General features: G+C 38.3%; 2 protein-coding genes across 2 annotated transcripts; both read left to right on the top strand.

Moving 5' to 3' along the window:
- The first annotated feature begins 16,921 nt into the window (after positions 1-16,921).
- LOC117612544 (protein ACCELERATED CELL DEATH 6-like) lies at positions 16,922-18,782 on the top strand. Its single transcript, XM_034341230.1, has 2 exons — positions 16,922-17,674; positions 18,106-18,782. The coding sequence occupies exons 1-2, from the start codon at positions 16,945-16,947 to the stop codon at positions 18,729-18,731; spliced, it is 1,356 nt and encodes a 451-aa protein (XP_034197121.1). The 5' UTR covers positions 16,922-16,944; the 3' UTR covers positions 18,732-18,782.
- Positions 18,783-19,057: 275 nt separating this feature from the next.
- On the top strand, positions 19,058-19,918 carry LOC117612546. Its single transcript, XM_034341233.1, has one exon. It carries the CDS (start codon positions 19,058-19,060, stop codon positions 19,916-19,918), a length of 861 nt encoding a protein of 286 aa, XP_034197124.1.
- The last annotated feature ends 1,041 nt before the right edge of the window (positions 19,919-20,959 follow it).

Raw genomic sequence — 20,959 nt, 5'->3', positions numbered from 1 at the left:
TGACCAAGGTAACAAACTTTTTCTGCGTGCCAACCAGAAGTTACATCTTCCTTGCATACAGGACATGCCATATAACCCTTTGTGCTCCACCCAGAAACCATTGCATATGCTGGGAAATCATTCACAGTCCACATAACTGCTGCCCGCAAAGTGAACATCCTCCCAGTTGATTTATCGTACGTGCGAACACCGTTTGTCCATAAATCCTTCAGCTCATCAACCAGAGGCCTTAAGTACACATCAATTGACCTGCCAGGATCCTCAGTTATCAAAACAGTCATCATCATGTATTCTTTTTTCATGCATTTCCAAAGCGGCAAATTATATGGGAATGCGAAAATCGGCCAAGTGCTGTGGTGTTGGTTTAGAACCCCATACGGATTGAATCCGTCGGTGGCAAGTCCCAATCTAACATTTCGGGGATCAGCAGCAAACTCGGGGAACGTTCGATCGAACTCTTTCCATGCCTCCCCATCTGCAGGATGCCGCATCACATCATCGTCTACCCGTTTTTCCTTATGCCATCTCATGTCTGTGGCAGTATGCGTCGACATATACAATCTCTGCAACCTAGGTTTAAGGGGCAGATAACGCATCACTTTTTGTGGTATCTTAGTCGTTCTATTCTGGGATGTCATTTTGAACCTCGACTCATTGCATATAGGGCATGTATCCAACGTTTCATGCTCTTTGTAGAATAACATGCAATTGTTTTTGCAAGCGTGGATTTTTTCATAACCCAATCCAAGACCATGCAACACCTTCTGTGCATGTTTATGGTCTTTCGGCAAACAATTGTCCGTCGGAAGCATTCTCTTGAAAACCCCCAAAAAGTAATCGAAACACAAGTTCGACATACGATACTTTATTTTTCGTGCATTAGCTCCACAATGGCAGTGAGAACGGAAAAGCTCTCGCACCCCGGGTATAACTCTTGGTTGGCATTTTTTAACAGTTTTTCATACTGTTCAAACTCCGCACTGTCTATTGGTGTAGGCACGTCATCTTCCCCTTCCTGATTGATGTTGGTCGATGCGAATGGAAAAGCATCCTGTATAATACCCATGACTTGATCATTAGGATCCACAATAGGTTCAACATTGTCCACTCTTGGGGCATTTGAAGACGAAGCATGGTCTACTTGTTTGCCGTGAAGGTTCCAAATGCTATATGTTTCAATCATTCCATTCCTTACTAAATGAAATCCAACATTTTCAATTGTCTCAAACAACGTGTTGTTACACCTCCTACAAGGACAACGGATTCTAGTTGCACCCGGGTTGTGTCTACGTGCAAACTCAATAAAATCCTCGATTCCATCCAAGTATTCGTCTGCGCATCTATTCGGGTTCTGTATCCACCTTCTGCTCATAATTCCTGAAACCACAATCACGACACAACAATCACAACAACTTCATACGAAGTTATAATGTCACCTTATGCCTCCGGTAAGGGCCCTATCCCATTCGGGAATGCATAGTCCTGTCACGTAACCTACGGCTACATGAGATTAGATTTCGGCGTGGATTAATTTCGGCAGCATCTCGACACAGTTCTTGAAGTGGGCATAGGTATAAATACCTACGTACCACCCGAAGAACGTACCGAGATGACACCGAAATCTCCACAATCGAAACCTAATCCTGTAGCCGAAGATTATGTGACAACACTATGCATTACCAAACTGTCCAAATAATGGGACAATTCAAGAATTAATTGGACCGCAGTCATGCCTTACGCATCCATGCACGAAATCCAACTAATCTCGAACGGGAAACTACGTGTTACTAAACATAAAAATAAAAGTACGAAGTTAATTTCAATTAACTTCGTACATCACAACACATTGTGCTACGTCACGCACAATTTCACAACATTATAAACATATAACTTCACAAAAAAAGTACAAACATAACAAACAAACTTTTACAATAACATACCTTCTCAATCGTTCTCCACCAATCACTAATCACAAATATCCCTAACGAGAACAAAATTAATAGCATTAGTACGAATTTACATTAATACATTTAAACTAACGACAAAAAATACATACCTAATAAACGTACAGAATTCACAGCAGAGCAGCAGCAGGGAGGGAGAGTGAGAGAGAGGCAGAATGCAATTTTTGCATTCTGCCTCTGCAATGGCAGATACAAATATGAAGAAGAAGGACTTTGCGCGACGAACAAGGGAAATTCGTCGCGCGAAACGCCGTCGCGAAAACCCACTTTTCCGTCGCACAAAACAACATTTCCGTCGCGCAATCACGTGTCGACATCTGCTTTTTTGCGCGACGAAAAAAATTATTCGTCGCACAAAATTCCGTCGCGCATAAAAAATCCGGCGTCGCGCAAAGTTTAACTTTCGTCGCGCAAATAAAACTATTTCGTCGCGCAAGAACGCACCGCTATTAAACTTTACGCGACGACGGCACTTCCGTCGCGCAAAAACCCACATGCATATTGGCGCCAAAAATAAGTTTCCCTCGTTTTCTTACGCGACGGTTGATTTTTTCGTCGCGCTAAGTTGTCTTTTGAGACGAAAACTCTCGTCGCGCAAAATTTTTTTACCGCCATAATAGGAGCCAATTTTCTGTCCGTCTTTGCGCGACGAATATCTGAAATTGTCCCGCAATATAGTCATGCGCGACGATCTCTGTCGTCGTGCAAGAGTTTGGCGCCAATAACATAGACTTTACACCTTTGCACGACGAAATTTATTTACATCGCGCATAGACTCTTTCCGCGACGAAATTATTTGTCGCGCCAGTTGTTTGTTGTATGCGCGACGGAATATTTTTTTCGTCGCAAAAGTGCTCATTGCGTGACTAAATTTTCTTCGTCGCGCAAATAGTAAATCGTAGTAGTGTCAAAAGCTTGAAACAACCTTCCTTTTTCATTCTCTGAATTTCCCAGTTGACAACTCCTGAGGAATTTTCTTTATCTTGCTCTGCCAACACTTTGTATGATATTTCCTTGTACAAGATTGAATAGAGAAATCTTCAATCTCCATTTTAATTTTATGTACTTGGTATGAATAGAGAAATCTTCAGGCTGTGCTGTTTATGTACTTCCTTTTTCTTTCAAGTTGTCTGAATAGAGAAATATTCCGATAAACTTATGTCATTTCCATTGTCATTCTCTGACAGTTACCCTTTTCGCGCTAGATGAATATTGAAGTCCTCTTAATTGAGGCATAGAAAAGAACCTTGTATTGGGTCAGTTCCCCGCCCAATCCACAATCAATTGATTAAAGTCAATATCGGTGCGCATTTTCCAGTATTATCATTTTCAGTCTGTTGGAGTTTTTCACTACCAACAGTGGCACGCCTTCGCAATAACAACAAACAAACTCCACGGCCAAACCCCAAGCGAATGGCCAGCGGGTCCTTTTCAGGGTAAACATTTTTAGTACACCCAGTGGGACATCTAGTGCAAAATTCAAGTCATGAATCATTATGGTCCCAACGACTATGATTCGGACTATAGCGACGATGATGGAGATGAGTGGCCAAATTGTGGCTATGATCCAAATTATTATTATTATCCTAATAATAATAATATTAATCATCAAGTTAGCTACCGGCCAAACAATAATGGCTATGTGCTAAAAACTAACTATTATGAAAATATTCATGAGCCAACTAATGACGGCTATGAAGAGAATACAGGACACTATATTGTTTCAGACCAAAATATGGCTATTCTCCAAAAATGTGATGGAATTTTAAATCTACTTAAACAACGGCCAAATAATAATGGCTGTGTGCTAAATACAGATTATGAGCAAAATAATCATCAGCCAAACAATTATGGCTATGAAGAAGATAGTGATTATAGTGAAAATGATCCTGAACCAAATTATGGCCTTGATCAAAATAATCCTCAGCCAAACGATTATGGCTATGAGGAAGAAACTGATTATCATCGAAGTACTCATGAGCCAACTAACTAGGCTATGAGGAAGATAATGATTCAAAATGCTACAAGCCGAACTATGGCTGTAATGATCAAAACTTCTTCAATGGTTGTCCAGAGTCAATCAATGAATCTCACGCATTACTTGAAACAGCCTGGGAGGACCCAACGAAAATCTGTCCAAGTTGTCATCTCAACGTTGCGAGGATTTCTCCCAAGCTTGCGAAAAAATGTTAAAAGGTTTTAAGGAGTTTTTTCAAAACACTGCGTCAGGAGAATTCTCTTGTAACACCAACTCCTCCTACTGTTGACAAAATCGAAAATCTGGAGGAGGTGAAGGATGAGGACCAAAAAATGGTCCAAGAGCAAAAATATGAGGAGATCCCAACAAAGGAGGACTCACAAGTTAATTTTTACGAAGACCAAAATATGGTCAGGGTAGATATTGATATGGTTGTGGGTAACAAAACTAACTTGCCAAAATCATCAATGACTAAGTTAGAACTTGAGGCCAAAAGTGGCCCAAAAATATCCATGTCTAAGGGGCTTGAGCATCCATTTTCTTTGGAGCACAATCCTCCTACCTTGCTTCATATCCTACAAAAACATGAAATTCATGCTGAAAATTCAAGAGAAGCAAGGGAAGCAAGGCTTGGAGTGAAACATGGTTGGCCACCCCCTATGGTGTGAGGTAACATTTTCAGAAATTGGCCTTTAAAGAGTTTTTTGTTTTTTCCTGCTGAATCCAATGATGCAAAGAACGTCAAAATCAGGCTAGTGGTTTGAAAGTTAAAAGCTAAAAACTGAACAGAGGTTAGATTTGTCAAAACTGCACTTTGAAACTCTTTCTTGCTTTACTTAAGTCTAGTTAATTGGTTTCTATTTTCAGTTGTTTGTTAGTTAAGTGTTTATTTTTCAATAAAATAAGAACAATAGGCCAAAAAACATCACATCTTTTCCATAGCCAATACATGGCAATGTCTATGACAAATATGGCCTTAGGCACAAATATTTCAATATGGTATCAGCCAATACATGGATGATGTGGTGTTATTCTGGATCAAATGGCCAAATGCAGTGGCTTGTTCATGATCAAGGAAGCAAGAAGATAAAATTCTCAAGGGCTATAATTTTCACAAATTTTGCCCAAATTCATGAAAACTCGGGGGCTTATGTTTGTACCAAAAATTGTATTTTTGCCTAAAATGGTACATAGTTTTCTATGAACATCAAAATGGCCAAAATAAGGGTAGACATGCATTGCTGCAGTCAGATGGAGTGGGCCAAAACTTCAATTTCCAGAGCTCAAATCAAGTTTCGCTCTTCATTAAAGTTGTTCATCTCTATGTCTACTGCAACATATCCAAATTTGGAGTTATTCGGACAAATTTTGAATCCTAAAAGCTGAAAATACCAGATGCACAGCGCCAGCAACGAGCTAATAGCAGCAATTCGGGCCTAATTCCAATGCTCTAATAAATTTTCTTTCTTCATCAAAGTTGTTCATTCGAATGTCTACTGCAACATATCCATATTTCGGATCATTTGGATAAATTTGGAATCCTCACGACATCCAAGATCAGAAGCATACCAGCAACAGCGAAAGCTGATAACAGTGGCAATTCAGGCCTAATTATGGCCCAATTCGGGCCAGCTTCCATTCCTCAAATGAATATTCATTATTCATGAAAGTTGTTCATTAGGATGTCTACTACAATATATCCAAATTTGGCGTCATTTTCACAAGTATTGAATCTTCAGAACACTAGTCATGATCTCTATTCGTGAGAGCAGTGTATGACAACCAGTCAGTTGCAACCGCGCTAAATCAGATTTTCCATTGCTCAAATGGAATTGAGTTCTTCATGAATGTTGATCCTACTTATGTGGAGAACAACATATCTGAATTTTGCAGCAATTGGATCAATCTAGCATTCCTAGTTCATTATGCATCAACGCATGTTCGGAGAAGAAACTTAGTGGCTGCAAATCAAGTTTCACTTTATCAATGGAGGGACTTCATCACAAGTGAGTTGATGCAAAGAAGAATAAAATGAAGATGTGGTAGATGGAAACAATTTAATATTCTCTGTGAAGAATATTAAACCAAAGCCAAAGTTCAAAAAGTGAAAAGTCTACACAAAGGTTGAAAGAAGAATAAAATAATATTCAAGTGGGCTTAAAGAATGAATAAAGAAAGAAGTAGAGATGGTGGTCATTATCTCTCCATTTCTTTTTGTATTTTAGTTAGCTAATTTTGGCTATCACCCACCAATCAATGCCAAGTGGACTAATATTTCGGATTTCTTTAAGTCTAATAATGATAACTTCTGTCAAATCACATCAAAGCCTCTTAACAATTTTTTTGGATTTACTTATATATGCACGCAACCCACTCACCAAAACCAATGGCAAGTGGGTACTTCAAATTGACTGCTAGTCCATTCAACCGACCTCCATTCTCTATAAATTGGAGAAATAATTAGCAAAGCATAGATATGTAACGACCCGTCCTAAATAAATTAGTAAATATTAATTTATTCAAAGAAAATACCATTTTTGCCCCTAGAATATTTTATTTTGTTTTAAGTTGACTTTTTGACAGAGAAGGAATTTAAGAATTTCAGCTATACCTTGCTTAGAGCTCGACGAGATGAGTTCGTAGACACGTAGTGGGCTCGATTTGAAGTTGTAACGAGGAAGTTACGATTAAAAGAAACTCAGTAGCACAATCGTAATTATTTCGAAATGGGATTTTTATAAAAATCAGATTCTCTCTATCTCTCTCTCTCTCTCTCTCTCTCTGAAACTCCGGCCACCGGCCGCGGCTATGGACGGGACCGGTGCCAAAAGGACCGGTTCGGCCTCGGCGTCATGACCCGGCTCTTCCTCAACATCGGCCGCCGCTCTAGCCGCCGGAAAAACACGATTTTTGACCGGTTTTGACCGATTTTCGCTCGAGCTTCGCTGGCTCCGATCTCCCTCCTCCAGTCGCCAATGTTGGCAATCAACATATGGTTTTGCACCTACTTTTCTGCTCTACCTGCCTTTTGGGTAGGATTCGATTAATTCCGAGCGTAGGTAATTCGATTTACGAATTGAAATTCGGCCGGTTTTGGGATCGAGATTCCGGCCACTTTCGGTCAATTTTTGGGGTAGGTCCAAGAACAAAAGTGGTTCCAAATAGGGTGTTATACCTAGGGTAGGATTTTGGAGCCTTTCTTTTGATATTTTTCGGCGATGCGTAATCGCTTTGGGCACACACGAGTTGCCAAAGCGTGCGGCGGCGCGTGGGGGCTGTACAAAAAGGGCACTATGTTCCAATGCAATCTCCTGGTTCTCACGAGTGTGTAGGTATGCACGGATTTCGACTTGGATACCGTTTGAGTCCCGAACGAATATCAACTATTGCACATTATCCGGGTTCGATAGGTTGGGACTATTGGATGGTCTTGAATTTAATATATGTTAATCTAGGCAGTTCTAGGATCGTGTAGGAATTCACGGATCGTGAATCGGAGCCCCGGATGTTCCGATTTAATAATTTAAAGTTTATGTTTATAATAACCGTCAGATCATGCGATCGTGAGTGATCCGACCGTCCGATCTGGACCAAATTTGTAGGACGTATGTCCTAAACCTTATGGAACCTACAGGAACTTTTAGATCGGAATTTGGAGGTCGTGGGCCCCGTGGGCCCATTTGACCAAGCGTGGGTAGTTTGACCCTTGGTTCACCTTGAGTCTTCCGAGGCTGTTTTACCTTCCTAGAAGGATTATAATGACCCTAATGACAGGTCTTGAGCAGTGTTGAGCTGTGTTGATTAGGTTGAGATTTTTAGAGTGTTTATTATTATTGTAGGAAACTCTTGGACCTTATTTTTAAATGAATAGCACGGCTTTGTGATGGGACTGTTAGGCTTATGAATTTAATGGTTTATTTAAAACCATTTTTATAATTAATAGTTAATTTAGCATTTTTGGTAAAGTATTGGTGATGTGTGGGGTACTTGGGATGTTGTTGAGGTTCATACAATACTAGAGTTTAACCTATATATTTAAATATAGGTATAAATGTATGAAAAGAGTTTAGAATGTCAATTTGAAGTGCTATACGCACTACCTTAGGTACCTCCCCGGATTTTGATTCATATGATTGTTAGGTCCCACGTGGCGTAGGTTATCCGGCGTATGGGGAGATTATGTGATAGTATATCAGCGTATGGGGAGATTATGTGATAGTATGTTGAGGTCGCACGTGGCATAGGTTATCCGACGTGTTGACAGACCCCATACGTGGCATTGGTAGTACCGGCGTATGGGGAGATATTGTAATATGATGTTGAGGTCTCGCGTGGCGTAGGATTTTCCGGAGTTGAGACAAACCCCATATGTGGCGTTGGAATTTTCGACATATGGGGAGATCATATGATTGTTAGGTTCCACGTGGCGTAGGTTATCCAGCGTGCGGACAGAACCCATACGTGGCGTTGGTAGTACCGGCGTATGAGGAGATTATGTGATAGTACGTTGAGGTCGCACTTGGCGTAGGTTATCCGGCGTGTTAACAGACCCTATACGTGGCGTTGGTAGTATTGGCGTATGGGGAGATATTGTGAATAACAGAGAGATGAATAAAAGTATTGTATGTGATTGGAATCGGGTTTTAGAGGAAAGAAATATGTGTGGCTTGATCACTCAGTGAAGGTACGTAGGCAGCCTAAGGTTATTAGGTGCAGCCGCGGACATAGATATGAATTGATTTGACAGCGTGCTTGGTGGTTTGTTTCTAATCATTTGAAGGCCGGAGGCCAATTATGTGATTTGCATGAAATTATCTTGTGCATGCTGCCAGTTGTGGATATTAAATGTGTTTCTGTGCAGGTTGAAATTTAGAAAAATGTTTAATTTACAGGGAAAACTCTAGGCAACCAGAGGCGGAGGGAAAAATACGAGGTACTTTATTGCTTAGTCTGGCTTTTATGGAAGCTTTAACAATTTATGGACTGGTTGTAGCATTAGCCCTTTTATTTGCGAACCCCTTTGTTTAATCCAAAAATATATATTTTTATTTTCTTGGATTTGCTGCTCTTGTTTTTTCGAATTATAGTAAGATTTAACTCCTACAATTAAATTACTTAGGGCCAACAACCCACGGAAAGAGCTGATTTGAGGATGAGGAATTCACACTCCAACTCGCTTTCTTCCTTTACCTTCTTAGTCCAATGGAAGAACTTTTTTTAGGAAGTATTGCAACAAACGAGATATTTCGTAACTGACCTGACATAAGATCTGGTACCTAACTCTAATAAGTATCATTCTTATTGGAAATTTCCACTTATTGGAAATTTCCAATTGAAAAAAAAATCCATTTATAAATCAATATATTTTTTTACTCTATTTAGAAATAGGGAAATTAATAATAAAAATAATACAAAAAAATATAAATAATTAGTCTATCTATAACTATAAGAAAGAGGAGATCATATGAAAAATGTAACCGATTCTTTCCTTTCCTTGGGTTATTGGCCATCCGCCGGGAGTTTCGGGTTTAATACCGATATTTTAGCAACAAATCCAATAAATCTAAGCGTAGTGCTTGGTGTGTTGATTTTTTTTGGAAAGGGAGTGTGTGCGAGTTGTTTATTTCAAGAATAGGCTGGATCCAACCAACTGCATTTTTTTCGTTATAACTAGGAAAAAAAGGTGCATGATTCCGCGAATTTCTTCTGAAAAAAAATATATATATTTAAGAACCATAGCATTTCGCGATTCATTGGTAAATCTACTTTGATTCTCTCTCAACCAATAATGTAAACCATTAACAGGGTTAAAGCTAAACCGTTTGAAGTTCAGATGCAGCATGGTATTCTTTCTACTACTATGTTAGTTAATAAGTTAATATGGAAGCGGGTTCAAAACAAATAGTTGGAATTTTTTTTTCGATATAAAACACTCTTGTCGCTAAAATTATTTGAACCCGTTATTTGATTGGAAAAAATCAAAAAAATGGGAAATTTCGGTAGATAGTCTCGTGCCCTTATTCCTTTTTGGAAAAGAGGATATAGTTTTAGAAGTGGGCCCGACATCGGGAATTTTCATAGGATTCGTCTCGGGTTTCGGGAAATTCGGGGCGGGTCCTGTCAAGACAACTCAACCAACAAAAAACCAAACTCAACGTCTATAAACCCAGCTCAAAAGCTTGAAACAACCTTCCTTTTTCATTCTCTGAATTTCCCAATTGAAAACTCCTGAGGAATTTTCTTTATCTTGCTCTGCCAACTGTTGGATAACATCCGAAGCGTATGACTATATCATACGCATCGGTTCCCAATACTTCTGTTCTTAGGTACCTTTAGCAACGGATATATATTATACCTGGATAATTGAGGGGACTCCCAACTCTCAGCCACATTCTAGTGATACTCCTATTACAGTGCAGCAACTGGAGGAAAGGAGTGCTGGAGACGCGAGGGTGTCAAAAATCCTATCCCAAAATATTTTCTCTTCTAAAATGTATTTTAAACAGAATATAAATAATAATTAAATTAAATTAACTAATAAATTTACATAATATACTACAATCATTAAAATATTAAATTTAGTCATTTGTTGTTGAAGAAGATTAAAATGTAATCAGACACAATTTCTTATAAAATTATCCCTATTTGAAAATGACCTTACATCATAGGAAGATAAGAGATAATACATAACAAGGACCCCAACCACACACAAGGAAATGAAAGAAAGAGATGCCCCAATTAAACTTTCACAATTCAATTTTCAAACTTATATGCTCGAAAGATAGCCAAAATTAAAAAAAAAAGGCTAGGGAGAGAGAGTGTTGGGTCCACGCATGTGTTGACAGCAAAGCGGGAAGGCAGTAGAATGTTTTGTCTATATTAAATAATTCAGTCTTGATGTTGATGCACGCATGTGTAATATTACGTTGAATCAATTTTCAAAACTCACTCCAAGTGAAACTAATATTGTAACTCCAATGTGAAATTTCAATAATAAAAAAAACACCAATGTAAAATGAGGAGAATAAGTGTGAAATCTCACGCGGACCCAACCAAAATATCGCTATTTTCATTCTATTTTTCCGCCTATCATATAAATTTGAAAAAAACACAATTCTATCTTTTTAACAATTATTATTTTTAAAATATTATTAAATTATTAATTATAACAAGAATATAATTAAATCTACCAAACAACATATCGCTAAACCTGATCTAAGTCTGACGGACCACCTCTTTTGGTTTTCACTACTTTTCAGACACCCTTTTATACACCAGTTTTGTCGGCAATTAATTATCAAAGTTTTTACCCTTTCGGGTAAGTAAGGTCGTTGATTCATTTTCTCATTGTTTTGGTTGCTAGCGATTGATGTTAGTTATCAATTTTAACTGGATGGTTTTGCTAATCCAAGATCACCCGTCCATTCATTTATCCAACGGCTGAGTATCACTTTCATGAGGACCTAGTTGGTTTTGCTAGACCTGGTGGGCGTCCTCCAGTAGTTACTAGTTTTCTAACAAATAATGCAGCTTTAGGGTTTTCCCAAGCGACATATTGAGGCGACATATTGAGTTGTACTGTATTCATTTGAAGTGAAGCAAGCTATTGTTCTCCCTTTCTCTCTCCCGGGCTCCCCCACCTCCATCATTTTTCGGTAAGTACGTTTAGACAGTGATTGTATCTAATTACTTAATTATCTGTGATATAATTAAGAGGGCACTCATAGTCACTCATTGATCGACCTCCGCAACGTTGTGCAGATCGGATTATAAAGCAACGTTGAAGTCCATATATGGAGCCGTTAACTAATAGGGAGGTACGTACTGTAACAGATGATTATGCTATTAACTTGCGCTTGTACCAGCAGCCGTATAGCTATGCTACTCATGGCAACACAAACAGATTTCACGACAATATTGAAAAGTGTTGGAGGAATGATCACAAAACTAAAGTATATGATGGAAATATAAAGTGAGGCAGAGAGTGTTTGTAAAACAGAGAATTATTCAAACTGATTTTTGTTAACTTCTTTGATGCTACAGCAGCCTATAACATTGGCTATATATAATAACACTCAGCCAAAAAATTAAGGCATTCACCAACCAGAAATAAAACCTGAATATTAAATATTTATAACCCCCACAATAAATAAAATAAAACATCCAAAATAATTAAATAAATAAAACGGTCAAATTTTTAAAACATTTTAAAATTCCAACAAATATTTTGGTATGGTTTTTGCTTTCGTTTTTTAAAGGACATAATTCAAACTAAAAATGAAAAAAGAAAAAAAATAGGAAATAGGAAAACACAATGAAGTAAACAAGAAAGCCACATTTTACCCAAGTTACTAAGAGCATTTCCAGCAGTCATGGCAAGGGGAGCCCTAGGGCAGCTACTATTCACGTGAATAGTGGCTGCCCTAGCCCCTTCCAGCAAAGTGTGTTTCCAGCAGTTTAGGCTTGCCATGGCAAATTTTATTCATTTTTTAATATTTTTTTCACAACTTTGTTTACTTAAACAATTAATTTGGATAATATTTTTGTATAAGATTTTTGGGTTCCTACGTGTCAATACTATTCATATCGGATAAGATTTTCAGTTTCAAATTTCAGATACATTTCAAAATTCAAATTTCAGATAAATTCAAAATGTCAAATTTCAGATACATTTTGAAATTCAAATTTCAGATAAGATTTTCACCCTCTAAGATTGCGCCGCGTGTCATATCTATCTGTGTACATTTTTCTATAAAACCAGAGGTTCAGCTCATACCTCCCACACCAGTTCTTCTCTACATTTCCATTTCTCATATTTTAGATTTCATTCTCCATTCTCAATGGCAGACATGCAAGAGGTTTTGGAGAGGCAAGAGCAAGAAACTAGAGAAAGAATGCATAGACGAGCTGCAAGCAAAAGGGCGCAGAGAGAACTAGATGAGCAACTTGGCATAGCAATTGCTTTGCTGGAGGAAGAAAACCAGAGTCGCCGTGGTTCACGAGAAGGCCGTGGCCCAAATGTGGACAGACATAGACATTCTCGGAGTAAGAATCTTATGGAAGATTATTTTATCCCACAATCTCTATACTCTGATGTTCATTTTCGAGGGAGATATAGAATGCAACCCCATTTGTTCAATAAATTCATGCATGATATTTGCAATTATGATGAATATTTTGTTCAAAAGAGAAATTGTGCTGGAAATTTGGGACTTCTTCTAGAGCAGAAGTTCATAGCTGTGATACGAATGTTGGCGTATGGGTCATCTGCTGATCAGGTGGATGAGATTGCTCGGATGGGGAAGTCCACTGTTTTGGAGAGCTTTGTGCGATTTTGTGATGCAGTGGAAACTCTGTACACCAGAGACTACCTCCGCAGACCTACGCCCAGGGACCTGCAACGGCTTCTCCAAAAAGCTGAGTCTCGAGGATTTCCTGGCATGATTGGTAGCATTGACTGCATGCACTGGCAGTGGAAAAATTGTCCAACTGCTTGGCAAGGGGACTACGGAAATAGAAAAGGGCAGAAAAGTATCATCCTGGAAGCAGTTGCTGGTTTTGATACATGGGTTTGGCACGCCTTCTTCGGAGTTGCCGGATCTCAAAACGATTTGAATGTCCTAGGTCAATCCCCGGTGTTCAATGATGTTTTGAGAGGTGAAGCCCCAAATATCACATATGAAATTAACAATACCATCTACCAGAACGGGTATTATCTAGCTGATGGCATCTACCCGAGGTGGACAACATTTGTGAAAACAATTCCACATCCCCGATCCCATAAGCAAAATTTTTTTGCTCGCTATCAAGAGGGGTACAGAAAAGATGTTGAGAGGTGCTTTGGTATCCTTCAAGCCCGGTGGGCTATTATCAAGGGCGCGGCACGTCTATTTGACGAGGAGGTGCTTAGGAGTATAATGATGACTTGTATCATCCTCCATAACATGATTGTGGAAGATGAATATGATTACGATGCTGATGAAGTGTATGAACCAAATCCCATGGACACGGCCCTAACACGAATTTATGAAAAACCAGTGGGGCCAAATGGAGAACCAGTGCAGCATGAACCGTTGGTTAGAGACGGTAGTTTCATGCCCCGTATGATTGATCGCTACACGGAGATGCAATCGTCGTATATTCATGAACACCGTCAAGTTGACTTGATGGAGCATTTATGGGCGGTGAAAGGCAATGAAGGTGAATGAAGTGAAGTGAAGATGTTTTTTTTTAATTTATTATGTTTATGTTGTATTTTTAGTTATGCTTTGTTTTTTTTATACTTTATTATTTTTAGTTGTGGGTTGTTTATTTTTTATGCTTTGGTTGTGGGTTGTTTATTTTTTATGCTTTGGTTGTGGTTTGTTTATTTTTTATGCTTTGGTTATGGTTTGTTTATTTTTTATGCTTTGGTTGTGGTTTTTTTATTTTTTATGCTTTGGTTGTGGTTTTTTTTTTTTTTGCTTTGGTTGTGGTTTGTTTTTTATGTATGGAATGTTTTGAATAAAAAGGATTTTTGTTGAATATTTTCTTTATTCACTAAAAGAAAAGCAATACAACTAATAAAATAAAATACATGAATTAAACAAAACAAAAAATACAATGAAATCAAAGGCAAGTAAACTAAGACATGAAAGGCAAGCAAACTATTTTAATGGTTTTCATCATTTAACCAATCCGTGTTGCTAGGTCCATCGTCACGAAAAAGTCTTCGTCTCATAACATCCCTTCGTTCTAGCTTCCAAAATTGTTTTGTTTCAGGGGACATATGGCTTGTATCCATGGCCATGGTTTCCCGATCTTTTTTTTCAATGTTTTGTTCGCGTACATACTCCCTTTCTTTGCGTACATACTCCCTTTCTTTTGCATATTCTAGTTGAATAGCCATATCGTGCTCTTGTTGTTTCAAGTCCATTTCAATTCTCATGGTTGGTGCTTTGAAAGTTCCTCCAAAAATTTAGATGCATTCTTACTAGAATTACTCCCTCTCTTCGCAGGGAAGAAAATAGATTTATGGATGGAATCAAATATGCAGTATTTACAGACAAAAGTATTCGGTTATTGGGGAAAAATCAATATACTTCTAATGTCGAATCAGGATCAACTAGGACAGAAATAAAGCATTGGTTTGAACTCTTCTTTGGTGTCCGGCGTCTCATGAAGTGGAGTCTCGTTCAAGACTACCGTCGGACCGGTTGGAATAATTTGGAATCTCTTACAAGTCTTCACCACCTCCCAACAATGGGTATGGTTGAAACTTTTTTCCCTTGCCCAGTAGCACCAAACCACATTTGTGCTTGCATAATCTATAAAAAAAATTAAATGGAAATGCAAGAAACTTTAAAAAATATTGGCAATGCAACATGTAAAAAAAAAACTAATGCAAATTCAATAAATTTTAAAAAAATGCAACATGTATAAAAAAAAACTAGAGACATATTAACAAAATATATAAATTGCAAGAAACATTTAAATAAAAATTAATATGACATAGAAATTAATAGAAGGAAAATGACAAATAATTTACTTCACTGCTAAGGTTTTCTCCGCTTCGATGGTTGTCCATCGCTTTTGCTAAGGCATTTCTCTATTTCGCCAACTCTTTATAAAGAACTTTCCACCTACTGGATAATGCCATTTCTGTACGTGTAGAACCAATTGCCCTTTCACAAAATGCTTGATGAATTTTTTTCCACATATGAGAAAATTTAATCTCATTGCCCGTTATGGGACAATGACTAACTTGGACCCAAGCCTCACACAAGCTAACATCTTCCATCATGCTCCATGCCCCTCCATTTTCAGTAGAAGAACCCATAATATGATAGACAAAAATACAACTTGAAAGTGAAAAAATATTGAGTAGAAAGTGAATAAATATTGAGGAGAAAGTAAATAATAGTAGAAGGAGAAGAAAATGTAAGAGGATTTGGTGTTAAAAGTGAAGAGTATAGGTTGGTATTTACACAAAAAAAATTCAGTATTTTTTGTGTATTTTTTTTAAAAAATTTTGATTTTTTTCAATTTCTTTTTGCAGAAAAATTGGCTGCCGCTGGATTGAAGGAAAAAAAAAATCGGAGAGCCAATAGGCTGCCACGTGGAATGTAGCCATTGGCGGCTACTGTAGCGTCGTTTGAAATTTTTTTTAACGTTGGCGCGTGTGCCAGCCTGGCGTCAGCCATGACGTCACCGCGCTCGGGCGCTTACTCGGGCAGAACTCGCCATCGGGCCAGCCTAGTCTCGTAGCCCCCACCTCTTGCCCGAGCTGCCTCACGCTGCTGGAAACCCATTTTTTTTCCCAAACCCCCCAGCCCGAGTCCACCTCTTGCTGCTGGACTTGCTCTAAAAGGTTCACATTTTTCCGTAGTATGACGTGCACTACACATGCATCATCGACATGAATAATTGGCAGGTCTCAGCGATACAAGCAATAATTAAAGTTGAGATAAAAAGTATCATAAGGTTCACATTTTACCGTACTATCACGGGCACTGAGTATTGATGCGATACAAGTAATAATTATTGGTAGGCCTCGGAGATACAAGTAATAATTAATGCTTTGATAAAAAAATAATAATAATAATTAATGGGAACTATATTGGGGTTCCGTCGAGTCGAGCATCATTTTCATGAGGACCCTGGTGTTGGTTTTGATAGACCTGGTGGGCTTCCTCCGGTGGTTACTAGTTTTCTAACAAATAATGCAGTTTAGGGTTTCCCAAGCGACATATTGAGTTGCAGTGTAGAACTAGTACTGTATTCAACTCAAGTGAAGCGAGCTACTCTTCTCCCTCTCTCTCTCTCTCTCTCTCTCTCTCTCCCGGGCTCCTACTCCATCATTTTTCGGTAAGAACGTTTCAAACCGTGATTGCATCTAATTACTTAATTATCTGTAATTATATAGTTAAGTTGATATAATTAAGAGGGCACTCATAGTCACTCATTGATCGATCTCTGCAACGTTGTGCAGATCGGAATCTAAACCAACGCTGAAGTCCATATATGGATCCGTTAACTAATAGGGAGGTACCGACTGCAACGGAACTACCATCACAGGAAAGGGAAGCGCATCATCAAATACAGGACTCTGAGGAAACAGATGGTGATGCTGATAACTTGCTCTTGTACCAGCAGCTGTACAGCTATGCTACTCAAGGCAAAACAAATAAATTTCACGACACTATTGAAAAGAAGCTTCGGGATCCCAATACTCGCGTTCAGTTTCTGTCTCGACGGAGCCCCCAGAATAACACATTCGTTCACATAGCTGTGAGCTCCGGCCATGTCGAACTAGCAGCCAAGATCTTACAACAACACAAGCACCTTTTGTTAGAGAAAAACTTTGAAGGCGACACCGCTCTTCACATTGCGGCCAAAGCTGGGGATGTAGATACGACAACAAACACTCTTCTGCGTGAAGCACAAGGAACCATAAACGTTGAAAATACTGGTGATGTATTGACGTTGCTGAGGATGAAAAATAATGAGGAAAACACTGCCTTGCACGAGGCCCTGATTCGAGGTCACCAATTAGTAGCCAAGTGTTTGATAGAGGCCGATCCTGCCGTTTCACTTTACATTAATAAAGAACAAAAGTCCCCTTTGTATTTGGCCGCTGAACAAGGGCTTGTTGAGATAGTGAAGCTAATAGAAGAAAAAGCAGTAAAGAAGAACACAGAAATTCAAGGCAAGTCCCCGTTGTTTGCTGCAATTCTAGGCTGCCAGAAAAAAGGTTCGTACTTTGAAATAATAATTCTTTTTTTTTTTTTAGAGTATGTATTATATATATACACATAATAAGAGGAAGTTTGAAATAATTTGGATTGTAGCTCATAATCCCATTGCTTAACATTAGGGACTTAAAAAACTGTCAGCAATTAAAGAGTAATTTAATGGTATAATTGGTAAATAAATCAAATTACATGAACACATCCTATATGGCATCTAATTTTAAAATTGAGTTTTACTTAAAGGTTTTATTATTGGTGGGTTATGGTCTAGAGTTTTTGAATTGTAAGGCCCTATATATTAATGTGACTTGTTTTTTTTGTCACAGCGACCAGTTTGATAGATTTTGATAGATATTACAACCTTTTCATAGAAAAACATTATCATTATAATCATGTTGTTCTAATTTATACTTGATTCATTTACTGACACCAGAAGTCCTAAAGATAATATCAAACATGGAAGCAAATATTTTGAACTCAAAAGATGAGAAAGGGAGGACTCCACTGCATTGTGCAGCATCAATTGGTTATCTAGAAGGGGTTCGCTTCTTAGGCAAACGTCTCGTGGATTCTCATCGAAAGGATAATTGTGGGAACTTTCCGATCCATTTTGCATCAAGCAAAGGTCATGTCGACATTGTTAAAGAGCTGCTTCTACATTGTCCCGATTCAATGGAACTGAGGAACTCAAGTGACCAAAATATACTCCATGTTGCAGCAAGATGTGGCGAGGACAATCTTGTCAAATATTTTCTCAAGAATGTTGAGTTTCAAATGTTGATAAACCAAAAAGACAACAGAGGAAATACTCCTTTGCACTTGGCAAAGATGTACCATCATCCCAAGGTTGTGGACCTTTTCACTTTTGATAGAAGGACCAACTTAAAGGTCTTGAATGATAAGGGCATGACAGCTCTGGGCATTTCAGAAAGCACTTTGGAAACTAGTGCATCATATGATGGGGTAAGTTTGTGCTATATCTACTTTTATCATATTACTGATGCTGATGATTCTGGCTATCATTACCAAGGGACTTCCTTGTTTTATTTAGTGTGTTAGGTACAAGGAACTAAAAGGAGAAACAAGTCGTAGTAATAATAGTAATAATAATGGTACCACTTGTGCTGATGATACCTGCTGTAAAAGAAGAAGAAAATGGCTTTGTTCATATTAATTGATATACCATATAGACTATAATCAATTAGTAATAGACGTAATTGTTTTAATTTTGAATGACATTAATATTGTTTAAATTCTAAGGGCATTTGCTTGTCTAAATTATTTTTTGAAATTTTAATGTTTTAAATATTACAGCTCCCATGAAAATTTCATGGATCCACCACTGCACGCGATTCGTTTCAAGCAACAAAGTTTTCAATATATTAATGGTACCACTTGTGCAGATGATGCCTGCCGTAAAAGAAGAAGAAAATGGCGTGATCCAGTTATATTCTTCAGAACAAAATCCGAGAGACTCAAGCAGCCTACCTGAATTTGATCAAATTTTGGTTGAGCCAGGCCCAGGTATGGAAACAAAAAGAACTACTGCCGCTGCTGGTCAGATTCAGAACAAAGCAGTAGCGACAGCTTGGTGGCTGATAAATAGACTGGTAAATTGCTTGGAGTACCCAAGAACTTGGTTGGAAGATACACGTGGCATGCTGATGGTTGTGGCAACCATGATATCAACCACAACTTTCGAAGCTGCAGTTAATCCACCCGGTGGTGTTTGGCAAGACAATTATATAAATAGTAGCGCTGGAGGTACTACTTATTGCACCGATGATAACATATGCTCTTCTGGAACTTCAGTGGCAGGCAGCGGCTTCCCAAAAGACTTCCTCGAGTTCGTAACGCACAATACCATCTCGTATATTTCTTCTCTCAGTGTCACCCTTTTGCTTGTTGGTGGATTTCCCCTCCGGAATCGTGTAATTATGTGGCTTTTATCAATGGCCATGTGTCTCACTCTTACTTCTCTGGCACGCACCTATATACATGCTCTTATGATAGTGTTCCCTAATACTGAAATTTACAAATCATATGAAAAGATATCCCAGATATCCATTGTGGTTTGGGTTACATTGCTTGGGATCATAGCTGCAATCCACACCATTCGTCTTATCATTTGGTTGGCGAGGAAGTTGTGGGGCAGGTTCAAGCATAAGATCCCAAAAAGCCTCAGGAACGTGATTGATAGTTTGGTGGATAGTTCGAGAGCACGTCACCGTACCAAAAAATTCTGAGGAGAATACGCCTGTCTGTCGTTTCCTTGTGTATTGGACACCAGATTGCTAAAGTAAACCATCTATTTATTGATGAAGAATGTGTTTAAGGAGAACCAGTAGGTCGTGTTTGGCTAGTGAGCTAGCCAATGTTTGCCTTAATTTATTTCTGTTAGAACTTGGATGCTATGTAATAAATAAAGATTCTGTGGAGCTGTTGTTGTTTATTAATCTGAAATCTGTTTTTATTTCCTCCTTACATATAAAGCTTGGTGAAAACTGTTTGATAACTCTTCATTAATAATTCTAGTGTTCGGCTAATAGTAAAGAGAGAGGTTAAGCTGACGTGTGGTTAGTTAGTCACGTGTATTAGTTATGTTAGTTATTGTAATAATCACGTGGGTTAACTGACTCACTTTACTGTATTTCTCATTGAAATACAAGTTCTCTGTTGTTCTCTCAATTTCGCTGTTTTCTATTTCTGCAATCTTCTTCTTCCTCAATTCTTCTTCTTCTGTTAGCATCTAGAACCTTGTAGACATAAGAACTTTCCGACCCTAATTATGAAAAATTAAAATATTTTATTTTAGGGAGTTTCACATATAAACCCTTTATTAGAGACTAATAACTTATAAAAATATGGCACTGAGTTCGTGGTCGAAGGTAGTTGGGTCTGGTTGGGTTGTACGTAACCACGTGATCATTTATGTCTAGGTTGTCCATGAGGCACACCCTAATGGTCTTATTAGTGGCGTAGACATGATTTCATGTGTGAGAGGATCTTTTACAAATATTTATAAAAAAAAGTTCGAACACACAATACATTCTAAAGTAACCGAAAAGACCAAAAGTTCATACATAATCAATGTTTTTAAAGGAGAGGCGTTGAAGTGAGGCATTTTATGTCTCGCAAAGCGAGGCGTAAGCCTTGAGGCGATAAGGCGCAAACCTTTTGAACATTCAATTATCACAAATAAAAATATATTAGTATATTAATAATATGTAAAACATGATCCATATATGTTGTGAGGTCATTGATTCATAAATTGAAACATCTCAAGC

The sequence above is a fragment of the Prunus dulcis genome, unplaced genomic scaffold (assembly GCF_902201215.1).
Source record: "Prunus dulcis unplaced genomic scaffold, ALMONDv2, whole genome shotgun sequence".
Lineage (NCBI taxonomy): Eukaryota > Viridiplantae > Streptophyta > Magnoliopsida > Rosales > Rosaceae > Prunus > Prunus dulcis.
The sequence above is the reverse complement of the archived record's forward strand: the minus strand, read 5'-3'. Positions and strand labels throughout refer to the sequence as shown.

Excerpts from the sequence above, each read along its gene's own strand:
- LOC117612546 (XM_034341233.1), top strand. The coding sequence starts at position 19,058 with ATGGTACCACTTGTGCAGATGATGCCTGCCGTAAAAGAAGAAGAAAAT.
- LOC117612544 (XM_034341230.1), top strand. The coding sequence starts at position 16,945 with ATGGATCCGTTAACTAATAGGGAGGTACCGACTGCAACGGAACTACCA. Across the intron at positions 17,675-18,105 it reads TCTAGGCTGCCAGAAAAAAG|AAGTCCTAAAGATAATATCA; the intron begins GTTCGTACTTTG and ends TACTGACACCAG.